This window comes from Herpailurus yagouaroundi, unplaced genomic scaffold (genome assembly GCF_014898765.1).
Source record: "Herpailurus yagouaroundi ecotype Mexico unplaced genomic scaffold, PumYag 215, whole genome shotgun sequence".
Lineage (NCBI taxonomy): Eukaryota > Metazoa > Chordata > Mammalia > Carnivora > Felidae > Herpailurus > Herpailurus yagouaroundi.
Genome location: NW_024412446.1, coordinates 6,601,619 through 6,625,867, shown reverse-complemented (window position 1 = coordinate 6,625,867; position 24,249 = coordinate 6,601,619). Strand labels below are relative to the sequence as shown.

Below are 24,249 nucleotides of genomic sequence, written 5' to 3'. Positions count from 1 at the left end.
GCTTGTCCAGGGGTAGGGGATTTTTGTTAAATTCCTTGGGTCCCACACAATCAAGGGATGGAGGAGATGCCTAAACCAAGACAGAAAATGAAAGCACTATAAAAGAAAAATATATTTATGTAAAAATTTGATGAATGACTCAATCAACTATCTTTAAGACTATCAAGATAGTCTTAAAGGAAAGATAAACAACTTGACCACATAAAAGTATTATATGTATGGCCAAAGATACCATTAATAAAGTCAATGGAAAGGGGCACCTGGGTGGCTCAGTTGGTTAAGTGTACAACTCCTGGTTTTGGCTCAGGTCATGAGCTCAGAGTTTGTGAGTTTGAGCCCCAAGTTGGGCTCCACGCTGACAGCATGAAAATAAATCAATGGATAAAACTAAATCTAAAAAAATTTTGCAGTGTGATGACAGTTAAGGTCTATAATATAAAACTCCTACAAATTATAATAGAGAACCTATTTTTTATAAAAGGGCAAGGTATATGAAGTGACAAATCAATTAATTACATCTGTATCAGCTGAGGTAGAGGGCTGTATATAAGGACACCTGGTTGGCTCAGTTGGTAGAGCACATGACTCTTGAGAGTTCAAGCCCCACGCTGGGGACAGAATTTACTTAATGAAACAACTCTATACAAGACACTGAGTGAGGGGAAAAAAAATGTCAGTGTAAGAAATATGCCATTTTTGTGAAGAACTCAATGCCTTCTTCCCCTCCGTGTGTGTGTGTGTGTGTGTGTGTGAGTGTGTGAGTGAGAGAGAGAGAGAGAGAACATGAAAAAATGGGAGAGAAGTGGAGAAAAAAAAAAGACACTAGAGACCCCATTCTATGAATCAATTAATTTGGGGTGGGCGGAAATGTGTGTGTAAATAAAGACATACAAAACTTCTGTGTGTATGTGTATGCAAAAAAGGTTTTTACAAAGGTGTACACACTATTGATTACCTCAGAAAGGTAGCATGGACAGGAGGGGAGGCTTTGCCTTTAATATATCTTTGCATTGCATTGTTTCACTTGCTATAAAAAAAAAAAATCGAATACTTTTATAATTTGAAAAACACCACATTTAAGAAGTTACGCAAACCACCACCAACAAACATCCTATTTATGTTTATGTTACCTATTTATAATGGTATTTTCCCACTCATCTACCCTTCCATATCCCTCCTCATTTGCTGCTGGAAGCACCATATCATTTTGGCTACTCACCTAGCATCTGATACACCAACTACGACAAGAACTAAGCATTCCAATACACACATTTCTATAATACAAGCTTTTACCCCTCGCACTTGGTTTTGTTTTGGTTTTTCTGCCATTTTCCACCCTTGTTTTATTTGCTGAATCTTTTTGATGGAACAGAAGTACGTACACCTTGGGATTCTCTCTGCTGAGTCTTGGGAAACCCCAGGCTCAAGTCTGTGTGTGCTCTTACATTGTCCTTCTTCCAGTTTTCCATTCAAGCAACTGTTCTCTGTAGTGCCTGCACGCTGGGACTCTTATGTTTCTAGAGCAGTGCTGTCCAATAGAAGTACAATATAAGCTCCCATATGTCATTTTAAATTTGCTGGTAGCCACGTTAAAAAGGTAGAAAGAAACAGGTAGAAAGAAACAGGTAGAAAGAAAAAGGTAGAAAGAAACAGCCCATCCCCTGAGGGCCCTGCAGTTCATGACAGATTAATAGTTCCTCCTCTTTGGATGATTTCCTTTTCCAATTCATTAAGACTCTCAAGAGTGTGAATAAGGCACAGTGAGTGTTGCAAAGAACACACTTTATCATAAACTATTAATTTTGAATACCTACCGTTAGGCTGTTTCCAAAAATCAATTCCACCTTCCATAAGGAGATTTCCCACGGAGGGGACTCAGGCTGACATGAGAATACAGTACTTTATTGGTAACGCGGGTTGAAATCTCGACTCTTGCTGTTTAACTACCTGCGGGGCACTGGGCCAATTTCATTATGACTGCGTTTCTTGTCTGTAAAAGGGTGGTATTTACAGTACCTACTTCACAGGTTCCCGGGAGAATTAAAGCAGTTAATAGATAATAAAGCATTTGGAACAGTGCCAGGTACATAACAAATGTTCAATACTCGTTAGCCGTGGTTCCCGCAAACTTGTTGCAGGCCCCGAGGGAAGTCCCAAGAAAACACCAGAAACCGTGAGGAGGCTCAGTGACAGCGCGGGTGAATTCCGCCTCAGGCCACCACCGCCGCCGCAGGGCCTGGGCGCCAAGGCCCCGAGGAAGCCTGATTCCAAAACGCTCCACTCACCGCTCCACTCACCTCTCCCCTCCGCACTCGCGGCCGGCTCCTTCCGGTCGAGCCTGAGGCGCCAGGTAACTAAGGGAAACCTGAAGAGGGACTCCCTGAGGCCAGGCAACCGAGACAACTTTTCTTGACGGTGTGTTGGGGGGGGGGGGTGTCTACCGGAAGCGGGAGGGACAGGATCCTCGACTCTCCAGCTGCCAGCGGTACCCTCTCCTCAGGGTGAAGCAGCCCTCCAGCCCACGCCCGAGCTGCTTGGGGGAGGTGTCAGTCAAAGGAACTAGGGCGGCCCGCGGGCCGGTGGGGGCGGGGCCGGACCAAGCCCCGCCCCCTGCCCGCCGGGCTCGAGCCCTGAGCGGACGCGTCGGCCCGACGCACCGAAGCCCCAGCAGCCAATCGGGAGGCGTGGAGCGGGTTCAAATAAAGAAGGCGGGTGAAGATGGCGTCACCTCTTGGGTCTGGGAGGTGATCGACCCCGTATTCTGTGGTGAAAATGTGGCGGGTGAAAAAACTGAACCTTAGCCTGTCGCCTTCGCCCCAGTCGGTGAGCAGGAGAGCCTCAGGGGCAGAGAGAGCTGGATCGGGGCTTCGGTGGGGGAGACGCCGGCGACGCCGAGTGTCGGGGAAAGCTGGGTCCAGCCTGGGGACCGCGATGTGTGTGGAGTCTTATTGGTCCCGCAACTTCAGCGCCATTGGGGTGGAAGTCTACTCTTGCTATTGCCCCCAGGAGCTTATTAGAGAGGGAAGACCCAGCTCAGGCTTTCTCACACTCTGTTCTTTCTCAGGGAAAACCAGCTATGAGAACTCCTCTCCGAGAACTTACCCTGCAGCCTGGTGCCCTCACCAACTCTGGAAAAGGGCCCCCCGGATGCTACTCGCCGACTTCATCACTGTGCAAGCTGGGACTGCAGGTGAGATTCGACTGGGCTCTCTGCCGAGGCCGAGGGCTCAGAGGAACAGAGGGCCAAGGCTGGAACATAATTAATAACGGTAATGAAGTCTTCTACCTTAGTGACATCCATTTACAGCTATTCAGGCCAACAGAGAGGTGCCCTAGGGTGGTTAAAGGAAATCCACTGAGAACCCGGACCTCTATTTGGCTGTTAGTTTTTCTCACGTCTTCCCCCGTTAAACTTTTACCAAAGTACTGAGAAATACTATCGCTTTGATTAGTGGTTTCCCCCTAAACGTGGGCTCACTCAAGCAGAGATCAGTTGGCTGCGGTAGTGAGGCAATATTCATATCCATTCCAAGAAGTAGTCAGAACTCTTCCTGGAGTCAAGTTACCCCACTGGAAGGCAGGGTACTTGGATCATCTTCACTTAAACTAGCCCCTGGTAGAAGTGCCCTCACTGAGTTGTCCATGTGTCAAAAGTCTTGAGAGAAGTACCCATGTATAAACTGCTTTTCAGTTGCTGTAAAAACTTGCCAAAGAAGGAGATTGACCCCTCTATAAGGTTCCTTGAAGAGATTTCTTTTAGAACTTAACTGCCTGGGAAAATTGTTTTCCTGAAGAAATCACTTTTTCTTTCTTTCTGATAATGAGAACTATGTAGGTTACCATATTTTCCCTTTTGCTCTGGCTTCTAAAAAGCTCAGGGTCAAATTTAATCATCAGATGTAGCTACTATTACTCTTTGAAATACGAAAATCTGCTTTCTTTTTCTTTCTTGACTATGATTTTGTATTCATTAAGTTGATCTGTCCATCTATCTTCTTTTTTATGCAGTCTGAACTATTTTTGGAAGATGGGATATAAATAAAATAGGTTAGAGGAGGAAAGAAGAAAATGTAAAAACAGAATCTGAAGCGGCCTGAATAACAGATGTATGAGGGTAGCAGCCTTTCTTGAAAACACTCTAACACCAATAGAACTTTCTGGGATGAAAGGGGTCCCTGGGTAGCTCAGTCAGTTAAGCGTCCAACTCTTGATTTCCTCTCAGGTCATGATCTCGCAGTCATGAGATCCAGCTCCATGTTGGGCCCTGTGCTGAGCCTGGAGCCTGCTTGGGATTCTCTTTTGCCCGCATGTGCGCTCTCTCTCTCTCTCTCTTCTGTCTTTCAAAATAAACGTACATTTAAAAAAAAAAAACTTTCTGGGACGATGGAAATGTTTGATAATCTGTGCTGTCCAATCTGGTGGCTATTAGTTATGTGGGTATTGAACACTAGTAGTTAATGTGACTGAGGAACTAAATTTTTAGTTTTATTTAATTTTAATTTACCAAATTAGATAGTATAGCTTAGACAAAAAGAAAAGTACCTAGTGGGAACTGATCTTCATAGAACTTGATAGAATGTAACCATAGCCATTTAATCACAGTAGCAGAATAGAATGGAATGGAATTTAGGCCTCCCTTCTGCTACCTCCTGATACGCTCAGCTACATAGACAAAAAGAGTTTTTCTCCCAACAAAATAACTATTTATTGCTTAAAAAAATTTTTTTTTAATCTTTATTTTAGAGAGAGACAGAGAGACAGAGAGACAGTGTGAGTAGGGGAGGGGCACAGAGAGAGGGAGACACAGAATCCGAAGCAGGCTCCAGGCTCTGAGCTGTCAGCACAGAGCCCAATGCAGGGCTTAAACTCACCAACCGTGAGATCATGACCTGAGCTGAAGTCAAACGCCCAACCGACTGCGCCACCCAGACACCCCACTATTTTTTGCTTTTTAAATTTTTGATTATTTAGGGGTACCTGGAGGGCTCAGTGGGTTAAGTGTCTGACTCTTGATTTCGGCTCAGGTCATGATCTCACGGTTCTTGAGATCCGGCGTTCCCGTTGGGTTCTGTTACAGCTCAGAGCCTGCTTTAGATTCTCTCTCCCTCTCTCTCTCTCTCTCTCTCTCTCAAAATAAACAAACATTAAAAAAAAAAGAGACAATCCTTTCTTGTTTTTTTTTTTTTTTGGGGGGGGGGGGGGGGTGGGGTGCAGTACAGGGGAGGAGAGAGCAGGGGAAGGGCAGAGAAAGGAGAGAGAGAATCCCAAGCAGGCTCTATGCTGATAACCCGAGGGCAGGGCTTGAACTCCAGAACTGAACCGTGAGATCCTGACCTGAGCCGAAATAAAGAATCAGAAGCTTAACCAACTGAGCCACCCAGGTGCCCCCTTTCTTGCATCTCTATATGTTATCTGTCTGTATGTGTTTATATCCACACACATCCATATATTATCATACTTTTATTTTAGAGGAAGAGTGAGCAGGGGAGAGGGGCAGAAGGAGAGAGAGAATCTTAAGCAGGTTTCCCACTCAACGCTGAGCCAACTTGGGCTTGATTTTACGAACCTGGGATCATGACCTTAGCTGAAATCAAGAGTTGAATGCTCAACCAACTGAGCTACCCAGGTGTCTCCTTAAGTGATATTTAAAAAGAATAAATAGGAACTTGATAAACGCAGCAAAAACTGTAAGGTGCACTTTTGCATTCCTAAAAGTCTTTGGTTTGTTTAGTCTCTGGGCTATTTAATGCAGACTGATTTATGTTTTGTATATCCTATCTTTCTTTTTGTTGGTTTTTACCTCATATCTTTTTGACATCCCTTTTATTTTCTACTTTTCCTTTAAAACACTTTGAAAGAAAAACTTCAAAATTGAAATAAAATATATGAAAGTACATAAAACATACAACTTAACAAATTTGTATAAAGTACCCATGATAGTAACCAACCCCCAGTCAGTATTTAGGACATTGCCAGCATGTCGGAAGCCCATTTTAGCTCAACCTTATTTTTTAAAGCTTCATCCACTGCTGTAAATGAGATTTCATGTAAGTCTGATTTTTTTTTTTTTTTTTTTTTTTAAATAATGGGTCTTTATATCAAGCTTCTAAAATGGTTTTTATCTTCTGGGGCTCCTGGGTGGCTCAGTCGGTTAAATGTCTGACTGACTCAGGTCATGATCTCGCAGTTTGTGGGTTTGAGCCCCACTTCGGGCTCTCTGCTGTCACCGTGGAGCCTACTTCCGATCCTCTGTCCCCTGCCCCTCCCCCACTCATTCTCTTTCTCCTTCTTTCTCTCTCCCTTTCTCTAAAAAATAAATAGACATTAAAAATATTAAAATAGTTTTATCTTCCTTATGGTTCAGAAATTTTATTTTTTCTTATCAATCTTGCTTGGAACTTGGTGAGCCATTTCAATATGCAAACTCTGGTCTTTACCTCAGAGACATTTTCTTCTAATATTTGTTAATTAGTGCCTCCTATAAGTGTTCTCTTTTTTTCATGGAACTTCTTTTCCTCGTGTGTTAGGTTTAGTGGGTTTATCTTCCAGTTCTTTTAGCTTTTCCCTAAGATATACATTTCTTTGCATTTTTGTCTTTGCTTTAAAATACTCTTCCACTTGGGCGTCTGGGTGGGCTCAGGCAGTTAAAGCCTACTCTTAGTTTCCGCTCAGGTCATGATCTTGTGGTTCGTGGATTCGAGCCCACATCAGGCTCTGTGCTGGCAGTGTGGAGCCTGTTTTGGACTCTCTGTCTCCTTCCCTCTCTGCTCCTCCCCTGCTTATGTATGCTCTCTCTCAAAATAGATAAATAAACTTTTAAAAATTATGAAAATAAAAAAGATATTTTTCCACTTGATTACCCAGGCCAGTAATTCGAGCCTCAACTCTGACCATCCTCTTTCAGTCATTTAATGAGTTTTTTTGCTTAAAAGTTCATTTTTGTTGTTGTTGTTTATTTTATTTTATTTATTTATTTATTTTTTAAATTTTTTTAACGTTTATTTATTTTTGAGACAGAGAGAGACAGAGCATGAACGGGGGAGGGTCAGAGAGAGGGAGACACAGAATCTGAAACAGGCTCCAGGCTGTCAGCACAGAGCGTGACGTGGGGCTCGAACCCGTGAACTGCGAGATCATGACCTGAGCCGAAGTCCGACGCTTAACGACGGAGCCACCCAGGCGCCCCTTTGTTGTTGTTGTTTAAAAGTAATTTTTATTATTTTCAGAAGGTCTTGGGGCATGTGAGTGGCTTAGTCGGTTAAGTGTCCGACTTTAGCTCAGGTCATCATCTCGTGTTGCGTGAGTTTGAGCCCTGCATTGGGCTCTGTGCTGACAGCTCAGAGCCTGGAGCCTGTCTTGGATTCTGTGTCTCCCTCTCTCTCTGCCCCTCCCCTGCTCATGCTCTGTCTCTCTCTCAAAAATAAACATTAAAAAAAAAAAAAAGTCTTTGTGTATGTGTGCTGTATTTGAATTGTCTTACCTTGTCGTCTGTTTCTTCCATCAGCTGTTTATTTTATTTTTTTGATTTTTTTTTAAACGTTTTTATTTATTTTTGAGACAGAGAGAGACAGAGCATGAACGGGGGAGGGGCAGAGAGAGAGGGAGACACAGAATCGGAAGCAGGCTCCAGGCTCCGAGCCAGCAGCCCACAGGCCGACGCAGGGCTCGAACTCACGGACCGCGAGATCGTGACCTGAGCTGAAGTCGGACGCTTAACCGACTGAGCCACCCAGGCGCCCCCCATCAGCTGTTTTGTTAGGGTTTACTTTACTATCTTAGGGTTTGCCCTTTCTCTGGCTATTAGATCCATTTAAGTACATTCATATTTTCTTTTTCTTGTTCATTGAGTCTCAGGTACCAGCAACCCTGCAGGTGGTAGAAGGTACAGTGGGTCTTTGTCCCTGTGAACTGGCATATGGGGGTTATCAGTCCTTTATGAGGGTACCAGCAGGAAGTCTCTCTGCTTTTCATTTTCCTCTGCTACAAAGGTTAGAGCTCTTCAAATCCCAAGGGTTGAATGGATTCAACTCCTCTGTTTAGGACACATTCAGCTCTTGGGGCCAGGGAGACTAGGTCACTAGTGCAGATTGACTTTGCCCTTTTTCCTAGGGTTTGTGGATCTCTGTGGGCCCCAGCAAGACATTACACTAACTCTGGTCCCCAGTTTTTCATCTGTTCTAGAAGAGAAAATCTTGTAGCAACTCTAGAGTCTGGCAGAGCTTACCTCAGGATCCTCTCTCAAAGGAATGGGAGGGAGGGGTTGGAGACAAGTGGGGTCACATTCAAGCTACCATCTCCCCATATGAATAGATTATCTCAGCCTTGTTTATACTGTAGACTGATTCACTTGGAAAAAACCTAAGATGACTTCCCAGCTTTAGTTAGGGTTTGGTTTAGGTTTAGGTTAGGGTTTCTTTAGTGAGCAGCCAGGCTTAGCCAATTTTTACCTAAGCAGAGGTAATGAAAACTCTTTGTGTTCAGACAGTATCCTATACCCGTAATTATATGTTGGGAACTAGAAATGACTGCCTTGGCCAACTACTTCTGTTTCTTTTGGCAGGAAGGCAACAACAATGCATCACCAGTGGATTTTGTCAATGCCAAGAGGACAGATTCCCCTTCAGAACAGTTCAGCCATCCCTCAAAGTGGCTAGAAGCTTGTCAGCATGAATCAGATGAGCGGCTCGTAGATCTGAATCCCCAAACCAACTCTACTCCCAAAACATCTGAGGAAGCAGTAGACCCACTGGACAACAATGTGGTTGAAACCATGGTCCTCGTATCCTCTCCAGTGGGGCAACAGCAAGTTACCCTTGAGGCTCATTTAGATTCCATGACAGAGACAAACAGCTTCTCTCCAGATGAGTCTTTGAGGCCAGGAGATCTGCTAAGAGAGGGGTTAGCGGCCTGCATAGAAGACAGCTTTTCAGAAGTTGTTCCTGCTACGTCTGAGAAATGTACATTTCAGCGTCCTCCATCCCATGTCTTGGAGTGTCTGCCAAATCCCTGTTCTGGGCAACAGCCACACTGCTCCAAAGAAAGCCTCAGGGATGATGGGACTGAGGCTGTGCCTGAGGACTTAGTCCCTTCCGAAAGAAATATCTTCTTGCCTTCCTCCATGCTCTGGCTCTCCCCTTCAACTGCCTTAGCAGCAGATTTCCCTGGCACTCATGTGGACCCAGGGGAGGAAATTGTAGAGCACAGAGCTGTAGAGGAAAGAGAACTGAGCTTTCCCACACTCCCTGAGGAGGCTGAATTAGGAGAACAAGCACTTGTCTCAAATATGGAAGATATTCCATCCACATGCCTGACCCCAAATCCAGGAGAAATGGAATCCCAGGCTGCTCCAAGCCCAGCAGTAAAAGATGCTGGTAGGATTCTTGTCTCTGATACAGGGCCGTGGATGTCCCCACTGGCTTGGCTGGAAAAAGGTGTGAATACCTCGGTCATGCTGGAAAATCTCCGCCAGAGCTTATCCCTCCCCTCTGTGCTTCGGGACGCAGCGATTGGCACTACCCCTTACCCTACTTGCTCGGTGGGGACTTGGTTTACTCCCCCCGCAGCGCAGGAAAAAAGTACAAACACCTCCCAGACAGGCCCAGTGGACATCAAGGATGGTACTTCTGAGACAGAGCACCTCCTATGGGGGTAAGTGTCCCTGTAACTTTGTGCCTCCTGGGTTCCATTAATCTGGACCTGCCACTCCCATCCCTTTCCCTTTCTTCTCCTCATGTTCTTCTCTTGCTGCAGCAGCCATCCTCCAGATCTGACTGCCTTATCTCGACATGACCTGGAAGATAACCTGCTGAACTCTCTTGTCATTCTGGAGGTTCTCTCCCACCAGCTGCGGGACTGGAAGAGACAGCTGACTGTCCCTCACTCAGAAGTTCAGGACAGTAGCACACAGACTGACATCTCTCCCAGTGGGGTAAGAAAGTTCTTCCCAGTGGGCCCTTTTCCTCAGAATATGTATGCTGAGGATCTGGAAGATCCCTTAAAGCTGTGGGTACTCACTTTACTCCTGGGATACATCAAGACTTTCCGAGGGAATATATGCAAGGAAAATTTTAAAGGAATCAGTTTCTAGGTCTTCATCTTCCACATGTACTTTTGACCAATTTTTTTTCTTTCCTACTTTCCCATTCTCAACTGCCCTTGCCCCCTTTACTGAAGAACAGCATATTTACTACCTATCCTGAATCTTGCATTGTCAAGGAATAGCAATCAAAGGACAATAGAAAATGTTTGTGTACATGCTGAGAAAGCAAATGACTGCAATGGTTATGTAACACCATTTTTGCATGCTTTCAGCAAAATTGAAGGAAGACTTTAATTATATTTGTGGATCATTAAAAATTTTTGATGAAAGTTTACTATGAGATTTTTGGCATGGATCTCCAAAGGAGCTCATAGATTGGGTGACACGCCCTCCTCTCTTTCTCCATTCCTACCTCCATTCCTCCCATTATTTATGTGAAGAAGATTCTGAGTGCTTGCATCTATAAGAAAAGAAATAGGTATAGAATTGTCACTGAGCCATGTTTTATTGTAGGAATTACAGTAATCCACAGACACATGAACTAATATGGGGAAGGAAGCTATATCCATTTCATTAACAGACAATTCCCAATAAAATTTTTACTGAGTAAAATGGACTTCTGCTGTTGCAGCGATATTGATGAATAATAGACTTTAAGTATGTTACAGACTTAAGATATATTACATTAGCATAAAAGTCTGAGAGGAGTAAACATGCAATATAAAGGAGAAGGGCTGATAAAAAATGTCTGACTGTTTAAGAAGAGTTTGTGCATGGGTGCCTGGGTGGCCTAATCGTTAAGCATCTGACTTCGGCTCAGGTCATGATCTCACGGTCGGTGAGTTTGAGTCCCTCATCGGGTGAGCTCGTGCCCGCTTCAGGTGAGCATGAGCCCTGCATCTGGTGATCACCAACCCCACTTCAGGTGAACACAAGCCCTGCTTCGGGTAAACAAAAACAAAACATGAGCCCTGTTTCAAGTGAGCCCTGCTACTCTCTCTCTCTCTCTCTCTTTCTCTGGGTGCTCACTTGCACCCTCTCTCTCTCAAAAAAAAAAAAAAAAAAAAAGAAGAAGAAGAAGAAGAAGAGTGTGCATTTTTTTTCAAAATATTTTTTAAGTGTATTTATTTATTTTGAGAGAGAGAGAGAACGCATATGGGAGGAGCAGAGAGAGAGAGAGAGAGAGAGAGAGAGAGAGAGAGAGAATCCCAAGCAGGCTGCACACTGTCAGCACTGTGTCCGATGCAGGGCTCTAACTCATGAACCGCGACATCATGACTTGAGCTGAGATCAAGTGTCAGACGCTCAATTGACTGAGCCACCCAGGCGCCTGGTTGGTGCATTTTTTTAATGACATCAAATAGGCTTTAAATCATTATGCTAGATGTAGTATACCACTGGATATAAGTAAGAGTGATCTAACAGTTTTATTTCAAATTATCAGTGTTTATAATATGGTTGAAATTATAGCCTTTGTAACAATTTAAACTTAAGCGTACTCAGTCTTTCAAAATTATTCTGAGAGATCTGAGAGAAAAATAGTTTAAAGACTACTGTTCTAGAGGATTCTGGTTGTGACAGCAGAGACTGAGGAAGGAAGGGAATGATGTCCAGGGAAGGAATGGAGAGCCTCAGTACTGGGGCCTTTGGGGTAATGGGTGGCTGCTGCTAAGAAGAGATGGTCTCCAGATGCCCAAAGACTTTGGGTTGAAAATATCCTCAAAATAAGACTTTACCTTTTGCCAGAATCCTGACCTTGTTCCCCATCCCTGAGTCGGCCTTGTACCCTCTTTCCCTGAAGCTTGCCAAATCCCTTTGGAGGCAACTGAAGCAGAGCCAAAGAGGGGAAGTGACAGCACCTTCAGCCATTCCCCATCACAATGCCCTGTCCTTGCCGCTTGGGTGCCCCCTTCACGCTAATCTCATCACTTGCCTGACTGCCCACCTCTGAGCACTAGTTGTACTCATAGAATACTCCGTGCCCCACTGCACAATGCAGGAGGGAATGATGACCACCTCGCTGGGGAAGGGAGTGGTGAACTCCTCAAGATTATCTCCTTAAATCCAGACTTCTGTAACATCGTGACTCAGCACTGCTGCTCCGGCAGTGGGTTTTGTCTCAGACGATGGCTGCCTTTCAGCGGTAATGATGGCTCCCTGCTTTTCTCAGAACTTGAAAGTCCTCTGCATAGCATACTAATTTTTATCTGTGCCAACACAGCGAATAGCCAGAGAATGAGAAAATAAAAATGACTAATAAATATTTGAGAAAGTTACTGGTAATCAGAGAATTGCAAATTGAAACAATGAGATGCTATTTTTGTCTAACAAAATAGTAAATAATAAAATAGATAATGCTGGCTAGTATTGTCCTGTTGTCAGTAGGATATATAAATTGGTTCAACCTTTTTTGAAAGTAAGACCCTTAAAGCATTTCAAACTTTTTGACTCAGTAGTTCTTCCTCGGATATATCCTTTTTTACTTTTTTAAAGTAATATTGTTCTTAAAAACATTTTTTTTAATGTTTATTTATTTTTGACAGAGAGACAGACAGAGCATGAGCAGGGGAGGGGCAGAGACAGAGGGAGACAGAATCTGAAGCAGGTTCCAGGCTCTGCGCTGTCAGCACAGAGCCCGATGTGGGGCCCGAACCCACAGATCGTGAGATCATGATCTGAGGTGAAGTCGGACGCTCAACCAACTGAGCCACCTAGGCGCCCAATATTATTCTTTAAAAAAAATTTTTTTTAATGTTTATTTTTGAGATAGAGAAAGAATTAGTGGGGGAGGGGCAGAGAGTGAGGGAGACAGAGGATCTGAAGCAGGCTTCAAGCTGACAGCAGAGAGCCCAGTGTGGGGTTCGAACTCCCAAACCATGAGATGATCTGAGCTGAAGTTGGACACTTAACCGACTAAGCCACCCAGGTGCCCCCCCTTTTTTTTCAATTTTTAAAAAATGTTTATTTTTGAGAGAGAGAGAAAAAACGCAAGAGTGAGTGGGGGAGAGGCAGAGAGAGAGAGAGAGAGAGAGAGAGAGAGAGACAGAATCTGAAGCAGGCTCCAGGCTCTGAGCTCATGAACTGCCTCCCTCCCCCTGCAGTCATGGTTTTTAAAGAAAGGAAATCAGAGTTCAGATAATCTCTGAGAAGTTTCAGTGTGAGGTAAAATACCAGCAGAAGTTAAAAATGGGTGGTACTCTACTTTGATAGGTCCCCCTAAGCAGATGTCCCAGTTTCAGGCTATTCCAGTGAGGACAGTAAATAGAAAATTCAGGGCTAAATAGGGGCGCCTGGGTGGCTCAGTCGGTTGACCATCCGATTTTGGCTCAGGTCATGATCTCACAGTTCATGGGTTTGGGCCCTGCATCGAGTTCTGTGCTGACAGCTCAGAGCCTGGAGCCTGCTTCAGGTTCTGTGTCTCCCTCTCTCTCTGCCCCTCCCCCACTCACGCTCTGTCTCTCTCTGTCTCAAAAATAAATAAACATTAAAAAAATTTTTTTTAGGGGCGCTTGGGTGGCTCAGTCGGTTGAGCGTCCGACTTCAGCTCAGGTCATGATCTCACGCTCCGTGAATTCGAGCCCCGCGTCGGGCTCTGTGCTGACAGCTCAGAGCCTGGAGCCCGCTTCAGATTCTGTGTCTCCCTCTCTCTCTGCCCCTCCCCTGCTCATGCTCTGTCTCTCTCTGTCTCAAAAATAAAAAAGTAAAAAGTAAAAAAATAATTTTTTTAAAGAAACTCAGGGCTAAATAACATTAGTATAATAAAGTTAAATAATAAAAGCAGGACCACACATTCATTTTTATGTTATAATCTCAATTGTAGTTATAATCTCAAATGCAGCATTACTGTCATTCATCATACCTAAAACACCATCAATATTAAGATATATCCCAATTTCAGTGGTGTTGTGTAAAAAGATAATCATCTTAAAATTCATTGGATATGGTAGTTTCTTTCTAAATCAGTCTGCTACTTTTTTTCTCTCTGACACCTGAGGGAAGTAATATATTCCACTTATAGCAAATCCCTATAGTAAGGAAATCTCTGGAGTTATGTGGAAACCTTTTGGGGGTGGCTGCTATACTGTTGGTAAGATTCATTGCTCCAGGGGCGCCTGCCTGGATGGCACAGTTAAGTGTGCGACTCTTGATCTCGGCTCAGATCATGATCTCATGGTTCCTGAGTTCGAGCCCTGCATTGGGCTGTGCGCTGATGACGTGGAGCCTGCTTGGGATTCTGTCTCTCCTTCTCTCTGCCCTTTCTCCTCTTGTGTTCTCTCTCTCTCTCTCTCTCAAAATATAATCATTGCTCCAGGTGGTAAAACTAATGGTTTCTTTTTCCATTTTATTCACTCTATATTTCCAAAATTTTACAATAAATGCATGTCATCCTTATAGTTAGAAAAAAAATAAGGTTATTTTGAAAAGGAATTTTTATGTGCCTCGATTTTTTTTTTTTTTTTTTTTTTTAACTTGGCCTCATTGAGCTGTGAGCCTTGCTCTTGCTTTTAATAGGAGAGGCTCCTGTGTCTCAGTGGGTGGGAGGGGGAATGTGGTGCTGGCTGTGTATGATGCCTATGCAGAAGGCACAACTTTGTTTCTCTGACTAGATAAGTAAGAAACCTCAGCATCTTCAGGAGAGTCAAGAGATTGGACAGGCTCTGCAGCAGGCCAGGAATGCCATGGTAAGTTTTGATTATACCATCACTGGGTCTCCTGTGAACATCAAGCATGGAAAACCCTGGGTGGTTAGCAAATGGTGATACTCAGCTATGGTAGTAAAGGGAGGTTTCCAAGCCTTTGTTAAGCACATCTCCCTCCTGGGAGCTTGAAATTGGGGTCAGTGGTTTTCCTCCCCGGTGTCCCTGTTACTTCCTACTTAGTGACTTTATTTGATCTAGCCTAACCACCTTTCCCTCCACAGCAGTCATGGGTGCTGGTTTCCAAAGAGCTGATATCCTTGCTTCATCTGTCTCTGTTGCACTTAGAGGAAGATAAAACTACCGTGAGTCAGGAGGTAAGCAGCATGAATGTGAACGCAGAGGCCTCTGGTGAGACTGAAAGCCAAAAAAAGGAACTAGACACCATGTCTGAGTCTTGTCTTGTAGTCTCGGCGTGCAGAAACCTTGGTCTCCTGCTGTTTTGATGTGTTGAAGAAAGTGAAGGCAAGGCTCCAGAGCCTCAAAGCAGAAAAGGAGGAGGCGAGACACAAAGAGGAAATGGCCGTCAGAGGCAAGGATGCGGTAAGGTGTCAGGCTTTTGTTCTTGGATGTGGGAGTTGTCTTCCCCAGGGTTCCTGCAGGAACATAAATTTCGCTTGCGACACAGGTGGGTGGCCTAAGAACTGCCAGCTCTGAGGAGTAATGAACTAAACTAAACTAAATAATGGTGGAGAGTTATGGCTTTTTGCGCTTTTTCACTCCTCTGCCCACCATGTCCTCGCAACCTCTCCCCTTAATAGGCAGAGACTGTGCTAGAGGCTTTCTGTGCACGTGCCAGCCAGCGCATCAGCCAGCTGGAACAGGACATGGCTTCCTTGGGGGAATTCAGAGGCCTTTTGAAGGACACCCAGACCCAGCTGGTAATTTGAAGGCATTTTCTTTCCTGGGGTCCATACTGACATACTGGGAGGATGGCCATTATTTCCCCACTTTGTTCTTCCCAGAGGAAAGGGTCTCCATAGGCAATCCTTCTTGTGTAGGTAGGGCTTCATACTGAGCAAGAAGAGTTGGGTCAGCAGACAGCGAGTCTTACATCAAACTTACAACAGGACTGGATATCCATGCAGTTGGATGTGAGTATTTGGGGCCATCATATCACTCCTTTATGCACAGTCAGCCCTGTTGGGAGCCTTGCCTCCAATGTGCTTCCCTGACCTGCTTGCTTCCCCCGGTAGTATAAAACATGGACAGCTTTGCTGAGCCGATCTCGAAAACTCACAGAGAAACTCACAGCCAAGAGCCGGCAGACCCTGCAGGAACGTGATGCTGCAGTTGAGGAAAAACAGCAGGTACAAACCAGGAGTGGGGGACTGCTTAGGCCTAAGGCCTAGTTTCCTCCTTCTCTTCAGAAGGACTTTCTAATGAGTGGTATCGTTAGCCTCTTACACTGGACCTGTCTTTTTTTTCACTCTGGGTTTGGAAACCAGCCAGGTCCCTTCACTATAGATGGCCTTGGGCCCAGTTGTTTCCTTTGCTCTTTAGCACCTTCTTTAGCAACTTTTCTCCTCTTTCTACTTTTTCCTGAGGACCAGCCTGTTTCTGCAGTGTTGCTGCCCAGGAACAAGGTGCTTTGCTGTCCTGTCCAGAAAGAGAAGCTGGGCTGAGTCCTAGGATTCCTGATTCAGGAAAACCTGTGGGAGAAAAACGATCTTTTCTTCCTAGGTTTCCAGGGAGCTGGAACAAGTCTCTACCCATTTAGAGGAGTGCAAAGGCCAAATAGAACAACTGGAATTGGAAAACAGTCGCCTAGCAACAGGTAGGGGTGTGTGTGTGTGTGTGTGTGTGTGTGTATGCGCACATGTGAAAGCAGTTGTGCCCTGCTGAAGTTTGGGGTGTGGCAGTAGAGCCAGGGGGTGCTCTAGAGCACTTGTTTTCGAGCAGAAGTATGGGGAGGTTTTGGCCTGATGACTACATAGTGTCAATTAGGATACTTTTGGTTTAGATCTCCGGGCTCAGCTGCAGATTCTGGCCAGTGTGGAGAGTCAGCTAAAAGAGCTACAGAGTCAGCATGCCCATTGTACCCAGGACCTGGCCGTGAAGGATGAGTTGGTCTGCAAGCTTACCCAGAGCAATGAGGAGCAGGCTACTCAGTGAGTTCTGATCAGGCTATTGTGGCAGTAGGCGCCCAGGATATAGGACTGAAGGGGTCTAATATAAGGTCTCTGGCAGATGGCAAAAGGAAGAGGTGGCACTAAAACACATGCAGGCAGAGCTGCAGCAACAACAAGCTGTCCTGACCAAGGAGGTGCAGGACCTGAAGGAGACGCTGGAGGTAAGAAATGTGGCTTGGGGCAGGGGAACTGGTAGGAGTGTGACTTTCACCTAATGGTATTGAGGTGAGGTTTGAGACTGTGGACCGGAAAAAGCCTCTGTTCCCAGGGCTCTAAAATTTCCCACTTAGTCTCATTTTCTCCCCTCCCTCTCTTGCTCCTTGCCTGTCTTCCTTTTCCTGTGTCCCCAGTTTGCAGACCAAGAGAATCAGGTTGCTCACCTAGAGCTGGGCCAGGTTGAGTGTCAGTTGAAAACCACACTGGAAGTGCTCCGGGAGCGCAGCCTGCAGTGTGAGGGCCTCAAGGACACTGTAGAGAACCTGAAGTAAGATTTCTACCTTTTGGTGCTTCCCCTGCTAAGTGTTTATGTTTCCTGGGAACGTTTCTGGAAGCTAAAGTCTCCAAGAAGGAAGAGAGTGTCTTGTTTCCCTTTTTGAATGCAGCTCTGTATGGGGATTTGGGAGAGGTGTTCGGAGAAGGTTGCTTGGTCTTTGGCTGTTTTCTCTGTTCCTTCCTTATTTTAGGGCTCAACTGGCTAGTACCGTAGCAGAGAACCAGGAACAAAACCTGGAGAAGACACGTCAGTATTCCCAAGAGCTAGGGGTGCTGACTGAGCGACTCCAGAGACTGACTCTCTTCCTACAGGCAAAACTAAAGGAGAAGGTAGGATCCGGGGGTTCCTTCTGTTCCCTTCCAATCATATCTTCAAACAAAGACAGTTTTATTTCTTCCTTCCCAATCTGTATATCTTTTATTTCCTTTTCTTGTCTTACTGCATTAGCTAGAACTTCCACTATGATGTCGAAAAAGAGGGGTAGAAGGGGACATCCTTGCTTTGTACCTGATCTTAGAGGGAAAGCATGGAGTTTCTCTTCATCAAGTATGATGTTAACTATAGGCTTTTGTTTAATTAAAAAAAATTTTTTTTACATTTATTTTTGAGAGACAGAGCACAAGTGGGGGAGGGGCAGAGAGACAATGAGACACAGTATCCGTAGCAGGCTCCAGCACAGTGCCCGATGTGGGGCTCAAACTCACAAATGGTGAGATCGTGACCTGAGCGAAAGTCAGATGCTGCTTAACTGACCGAGCCACCCAGGCGCCCCTAGCTATAGGCTTTTCTAGATATTCTTTATCAGGTTGAGGATGTTCCCCTCTATTCCTAGTTTACTGAGAGTTTTTCCAGTTGTATCTTTATTATATAGAATGGTCTTCCTAAAATGCTACTCTTGTTGCATCTCTGACCTTCACTGACTTTCAGTTGCCTGTAAGACTTCTTCATCCTGTCACTTAAACTTTTCTTCATCTGTCTCCTGCCTCTCTGTTATGAACTCTTTACTTCAACTAGACTGCCTGTATACTACACACAGGTCCCATTTCTATTCACACCCAGGCTTGGGCTGTTAACCACGTCCATTTTCCTCTGTCTTCAAACTGGAAATACCTTTTCCTTTCCTTATTTTCCTATTTCACCTTCTTTGAAATGTTCCACAATCACATGGACTCAGTAATCTCCTATTGTATTCGTCATGAACTTGCTCTCCCTTTTGCACTTGCCTTAGTTTCCCTTGGATATCTGGTCTCTTCAACTAGACTATATTTAAAGAAAGCAGAAATTTAGCCTTGCTTCTTTGACTTTCCCACAGTGCACACTAAACAATAAACTGTTGATATCTTTCCGAATAGAGACCTAGGGGCTCCTGGGGGGCTCAGTTGGTTAAGTGGCCAACTCTTGGTTTTGGCTCAGGTCATGATCTCAGGGTTCATGGGATCAAGCCCCGCATTGGGCTCTGAGCTGACAGCATGGAGCCTGCTTGGGATTCTCTTTCATTCTCTCTCTGCCCTTCCTCCGCTTCTCTCTCTCTCTCTCTCTCTCTCTTTCAAAATAAATAAATAAAGTTTAAAAAAAAAAAAGAAGAGAGAGTTAATTAGCCTATTCAATAGTAAAAGATACACCCACGGTCCTAAAACCTGGAAGTGCTTATGATTTGACCCCAGTGTGTGCTGAGCACAGGAAATGCAAAGAATCCACAGTCTTACAGGGAAGACAGATAGCTGTAAACTTGACATCTTGACTTGTGATCATGATAGATGTCTGCATGGATGACCACTGTGGGAGTACAGAAAAAACATCAGTTCTACCTTTGACAGTTAATATGTCTTCTCAAAGCAGGTAACAATTGGGCAGTCTTCAGGTTTGGAAGTTTGAAGGCCAAGGTGGGTGGGGGATTATGTAGGAAGACCTACCAGGTAGAGGGGAACAGTCTGTTAAAGTCAGAGAGACACTGTATGTACTTTTTTTGTGGTATCTACCTTGTAACATGACCTGGGTGAGGTGCTGGGACTACAGGTGAACAAGGCAGGGCCCTGCTCATATGGAATTTGGCAAGTTTGGGGACTGGGAAGTAGTTCTTCATAAATAGAGGATAAGAGCTACATGGGGCAAGAATGACAAGGAGGGGCACCTGGGTGGCTCAGTGGGTTCAGTGTCCAACTCTTGATTTGGCTCAGGTCATGATCTCACAGTTCATGGGATCGAGCCCCGCATGCCCTCTCCCTCTCTCTCTCAAAATAAACTTAAAAAAAAAAAAGAATGACATGGAGACAAGGCTAGGATAGTAGGCCAGAGGCCTGAAGGCTTGAACTAATGGCAATTATAACAGGTAGAGGAGAGGATGGACTGGATGAATTCAATACCTATTAGGGAAATAGAAATAATAGACCAATTTGGTGTAGGAGTAAGTTGCAAGAGTGAATGATTATCTCTAGATTGCTGGAAAGATGATGATACTTTCTAGAACTGAGGGTGGCAAACTTTTCCTCTAAAGTACAATATAATCTTTTTGGCTTTGTGAGCCATGTTGTCTCTGTCTTAACTATTCAACTCTGCCTTTGTAGCTCAAGAGCAGCCATAGATAGTATGTATATAAATGGGATGGTTGTATTTCAGTAAAACTTTATTTACCAAAACGGGTGGCAGGCCAGATTTGAACTGCAGGCTTAATTTGCTGCCACCTCCAGCACCCCCTCTCAAATCGTAAATACAGGAGGAGGACCAGATTTTTGGTGGGATGGGACAGGGAAAATTGTGAGCTCAGCTTTATACATCTGAATGTCAGATTAACTATGGACCATTCTGGTAGATTTTCACAGGGATTTGAGCCTTTGGGTCTGGATATTGGGAAAATAATACAGTTGAGAGAGACAGATTGAAAGGTTATCCACATAGAAGTGGAGGTTGTGGAGTTCCCAAGGTGAGGCCACATGAGGAATGGATTAGAGTAGAAAGAAGGCCAAGGATGAACCAAAAGGACTCCCAAGAGTTTAAGGAAGGACCTATGGGTAGGTGAAATAGGAAGGTATGAGGCCTACCTGTGAAGGAGAGAGAGTCCTGTCCCAGAAGCTGAGGAAAGGACGTTTCTAAAGGAAGAACATGGTCATCGATTATCACATAGGTCAGGTAAAACAGCTGAAAAGTGTCCATTGCACTTGAAAGTAAGGATGCTGTTGGTGAACCAAACAAGAATTTTGGTAGAATGGTGGGGCAGAAAAGGCTGAGTGTAGTGGGCTAAGGAGTCAGTAGATAGTGGCAATTTTAGGCAGGAAATGTAGGGTTTTTTGGGGTTTAAAAAATTTTTTTTTCAATGTTTATTTATTTTTGAGAGAGAGAGAGACAGAGACAGAGCATGAGCGGGGGAGGGGCAGAGAGAGAGAGGGAGACACAGAATCTGAAGCAGGCTCCAGGCTCTGAGCTGTCATCACAGAGCCTGACGTGGGGCTCGAACCCATGAACTGTGAGATCATGACCTGAGCTGAAGTCAGACGCTTAACTGACTGAGCCACCCAGGTGCCCCAGGAAATGCAGGTTTTTTTTTTTTGTTTTTGTTTTTTTCTTTTTCTTTTTTCTTAACAGAAGGGAAAGAGAAAGGGCAATTTTAAGATGGGATTTAAGGTAAGAAGAAGGTTTCTGTTTTTAGTTGTTATTGTTTTAGTGAGAGAAGTTGTTCAGGGAAAGTTGCTGAGGAGTTGAAGATAGAGAAAAAAAGGAGGAGATAGAATAACATTCCAAAGGAGACGGCTGGTGAGTACCTGGAAGTTTAGGAAATCATGAACCCCGAAGAGCAGCTGATAATTTTTCTCCTTTATCTTTAGGCTGAAGCAGAGACCCTCCCAGTAAGCACAGCCTGTGCTCCTACCCAGGAATACCCTCCACCTGCTGACAGTGCCTTCTTGGGAAACATCTTGACAGCAATGGCAGATGAAGGTTAAAGGCCCTGGAATTTAAGGGTGGGAAAGTTGTGACCTTGCCCCTGATATCTTCAGCTGTTGAAGATACCCACCAACAGACTTCTGTCTCCCTGGCTTCTATTATGGCAGACCCTTGACCGGGTCACCAGAGGAGCCTTCTACCTTGGTTGGTTTTTGTTTTAGAGCCAGAAGCAGCTCCTGTGCCCTTGCTTGGAAGTGACAAGAGTGCTTTCACCAGAGTAGCTTCAATGGTTTCCCTTCAGCCTACAGGTTAGGATGGGCTCCAGGGATCCTGCCTCATTTCTAGATCTGGTACTAATGATAAAGACTAAAGCAGTGAGAGGTGCTTTGCTCTAAAAACCTCAATTTTACATGGGCTCATTTTGTTTCTGCCTTTTGGGATCTGCAGTGTTCCGGACATTCAAATCCTATGGGTGGGGAACATGGATAAGAGTTGTGGCAATGATGGCTACACACACTTCTTCCTTCCAGAGCCAAAGGGCTCTATCTCCAGCTAGGACTTGCTCTTTCAGAGACCCCAGGCATGGAGAAGAGCCTGGCAAAAATGGGTACAATGACTCTGGAACTGCAAAGCCTGTGTTCTCTGCTGCAAGAGTCTAAAGAAGAAGCCATCAGGACTCTGCAGCGAAGGATGTGAGTGGAGGGCAGTCTTGATTAGAGAGGACAGGTCAAGTGAGATAGGTCAAGGGCCCAGCCAGTGCCTGAGAAGACAGAAATAATGCTGAATTCTTCCCTCCCCTAGTTGTGATCTGCAGGCTAGGCTACAGGCCCAGGAAGAACAACATCAGGAAGCCCAGAAGGCAAAGGAAGCAGATATAGAGAAGCTGAACCAGGCCCTGTGTTTGCGCTACAAGGTGAAGGAGGGGCCTGAAAGTGGGGCGATCAAGAACTGGGGCAGCTCTACTGGCCCACTGGGAGCCATGGTCTCTCCAGGAATCTGGGTGGTGGGGATTTTCCAACCAATGCCCTAGTTTTGCCCTTCCTGGGGTCAGACATTTCACATGTTTGGGAATTAGCTATGGGCTGACCCATCTGCCAGGCTGACCTAGAAGTCAGGAACTCTGGCGGAACTCTCTCAACACTGAAATGTGCCTGCTTAACATAGCCCTGGAGGAAGAACTGGGGTGTTATCAATTGGTATTACTGGAGTTAAACGTGGGTCCTATCTCCTGGCAAGGGCTGCCAAGAAGCCAGCTCTTCCAGTACTTCTTACCTCCCTTTCCCTCACAGAATGAAAAGGAGCTCCAGGAAGTGATAAAACAGCAGAACGAGAAGATCCTAGAGCAGATAGACAAGAGTGGCGAGCTCATAGTACGTTCAGGATGATGCCTGGCCATCTGCCTTCTGTGTCATTGATAGCTAGAATCTCAAATATGGGAACTGGATCCCCTGGTCTACCCTTGGTCACTACATGGGATAAAAAGGATAGAGAGGCCCTTTGAGGGCACTGGGTACCTCTCCATTCTCATCCCCAGAGCCTTAGAGAGGAGGTCACCCAGCTCACCCGCTCACTTCGGCGTGCGGAGACAGAGACTAAGGTGCTACAAGAGACCTTAGCAGGTCAGCTGAATCCCGACTGTCAGCCTATGGCCACTAACTGGATCCAGGAGAAAGTGTGGCTCTCCCAAGAGGTGAGAGGTGACTCGGAGTTAACAAAGGAGCTGGGCACCTGGAGGGAACCCTAGGCTGTGCCTCTGCTGATCTGGACATATCTACAGGTGGACAAGCTAAGGGTGATGTTCCTGGAGATGAAAAATGAGAAGGCAAAACTCATGGTCAAGTTCCAGAGCCATGTAAGAATTCCCTTGTCATTCCAGGGCCATTTCCCACTACTACTAGCAAGTGGTCTGCCATATTTTCCTTGCCCCACAAGCTATGCTGTTCTGAGTATAGGACTTAATGCAACCTATTTGCTTTCTAGAGAAACATCCTGGAGGAGAATCTTCGGCGCTCTGACAAGGAATTAAAGAAACTAGATGACATCGTTCAGCATATTTATGAGGTAAAGGAGGGAAGGAGTTGATGCAGCTAAGTCTCCTGGCACGGGGCTTGGCCCCAGGAAGTGCTGATGAGCATTGCTCTGGTTTTCAGCCGGTGCTGAGCACTGGGCCTGACTCACTGTTGCAGGCTTCCCTGTGGCTTCTGCTTTCTCCCCTCTGACTCAGTTGGTGCTCCCTGGGGCTGAGAGCCTTGGACTTGTGACCTTGAGCTGCCTTTTCTGTTTCTTTTTGCAGACTCTGCTATCCATCCCAGAAGTTGTGAGGGGTTGCAAGGAGCTACAGGGATTGCTGGAATTTCTGAGCTAAGAAACTGAAAGCTCGAATCCGTTTCACCCCTTTTTACTTACTATACTCCCTTACCCCAACATCAGGACCAACCGGCATAGAGCTAGCTATGTTTAATGCTATTTAAATAAAGTATATTTAATGTATTTCTTCAGGTTCACTGAATCTTATTTTTTGGGCATGGGAGGTGGATGAGGTCAAAGAAGCTTGTTGGCCCACTTTCCCTAGGCACCCTTCACACAACCCTCTGGCTGCATCCAGAGCCAAAGTTGGCTGCCCCTCCTCCCTTCTCTTGCTTCCTCAATATTCTAGGCACTGGACTGCTTGTTCCCTGGCTCTTAGCCTGGGGGCGGGACAGAAGAGGATTCATTCTCCTACCTTCTCCATCCCCCTCTAGGCTAGGTCTTGGTAAATAAGGGCACGAGAACAGAGAAACTCAGTTCCTACTCCCTGCGCTGGACTGCCACCCTTTGTTGGTGCCACCTTACCTCACCAGTTGTGACTGCTTAGGTGACTCTCCTTCACCAGACCAGGCTCAATCCCCAACATCCAGCACAGTGCCGGGCACACGGTGAAGGCGATTGTGGCAGAAATGAGGGCAAGGCCGTTTCTTGCCCCTGGGGCCCTATTGGCAGGGCTCCATGAGGTAGGAGGGGACAACAGCCTCG

At 45.3% G+C, this 24,249-nt stretch overlaps 1 protein-coding gene and 1 long non-coding RNA gene across 5 annotated transcripts in view; one reads left to right on the top strand and one right to left on the bottom strand.

Moving 5' to 3' along the window:
• Positions 1–2,556, bottom strand: part of LOC121017210 (uncharacterized) — a 9,984-nt gene extending 7,428 nt beyond the window's left edge. Inside the window, exon 1 of the long non-coding RNA XR_005784666.1 lies at positions 2,298–2,556. This is a non-coding gene — a long non-coding RNA (uncharacterized LOC121017210). The remainder of the gene's footprint in view (positions 1–2,297) is intronic.
• A 114-nt stretch (positions 2,557–2,670) lies between these two features.
• SPAG5 (sperm associated antigen 5) lies at positions 2,671–23,727 on the top strand. Of its 4 annotated transcripts, none has more exons than XM_040455335.1 (24): positions 2,671–2,823; positions 3,065–3,190; positions 8,561–9,648; positions 9,754–9,928; positions 14,647–14,721; positions 14,961–15,053; positions 15,145–15,279; positions 15,498–15,617; positions 15,738–15,830; positions 15,933–16,046; positions 16,420–16,513; positions 16,700–16,847; positions 16,927–17,029; positions 17,219–17,352; positions 17,552–17,690; positions 21,180–21,291; positions 21,459–21,545; positions 21,809–21,929; positions 22,039–22,150; positions 22,527–22,607; positions 22,772–22,927; positions 23,015–23,089; positions 23,218–23,298; positions 23,531–23,727. In XM_040455335.1, the coding sequence occupies exons 1-24, from the start codon at positions 2,773–2,775 to the stop codon at positions 23,600–23,602; spliced, it is 3,585 nt and encodes a 1,194-aa protein (XP_040311269.1). In that variant the 5' UTR covers positions 2,671–2,772; the 3' UTR covers positions 23,603–23,727. The 4 variants fall into 4 exon arrangements, with proteins under 4 accessions (XP_040311269.1, XP_040311270.1, XP_040311268.1 ...); XM_040455336.1 differs by having other exon boundaries at positions 9,751–9,928; positions 14,964–15,053; XM_040455334.1 differs by having other exon boundaries at positions 9,751–9,928.
• The last annotated feature ends 522 nt before the right edge of the window (positions 23,728–24,249 follow it).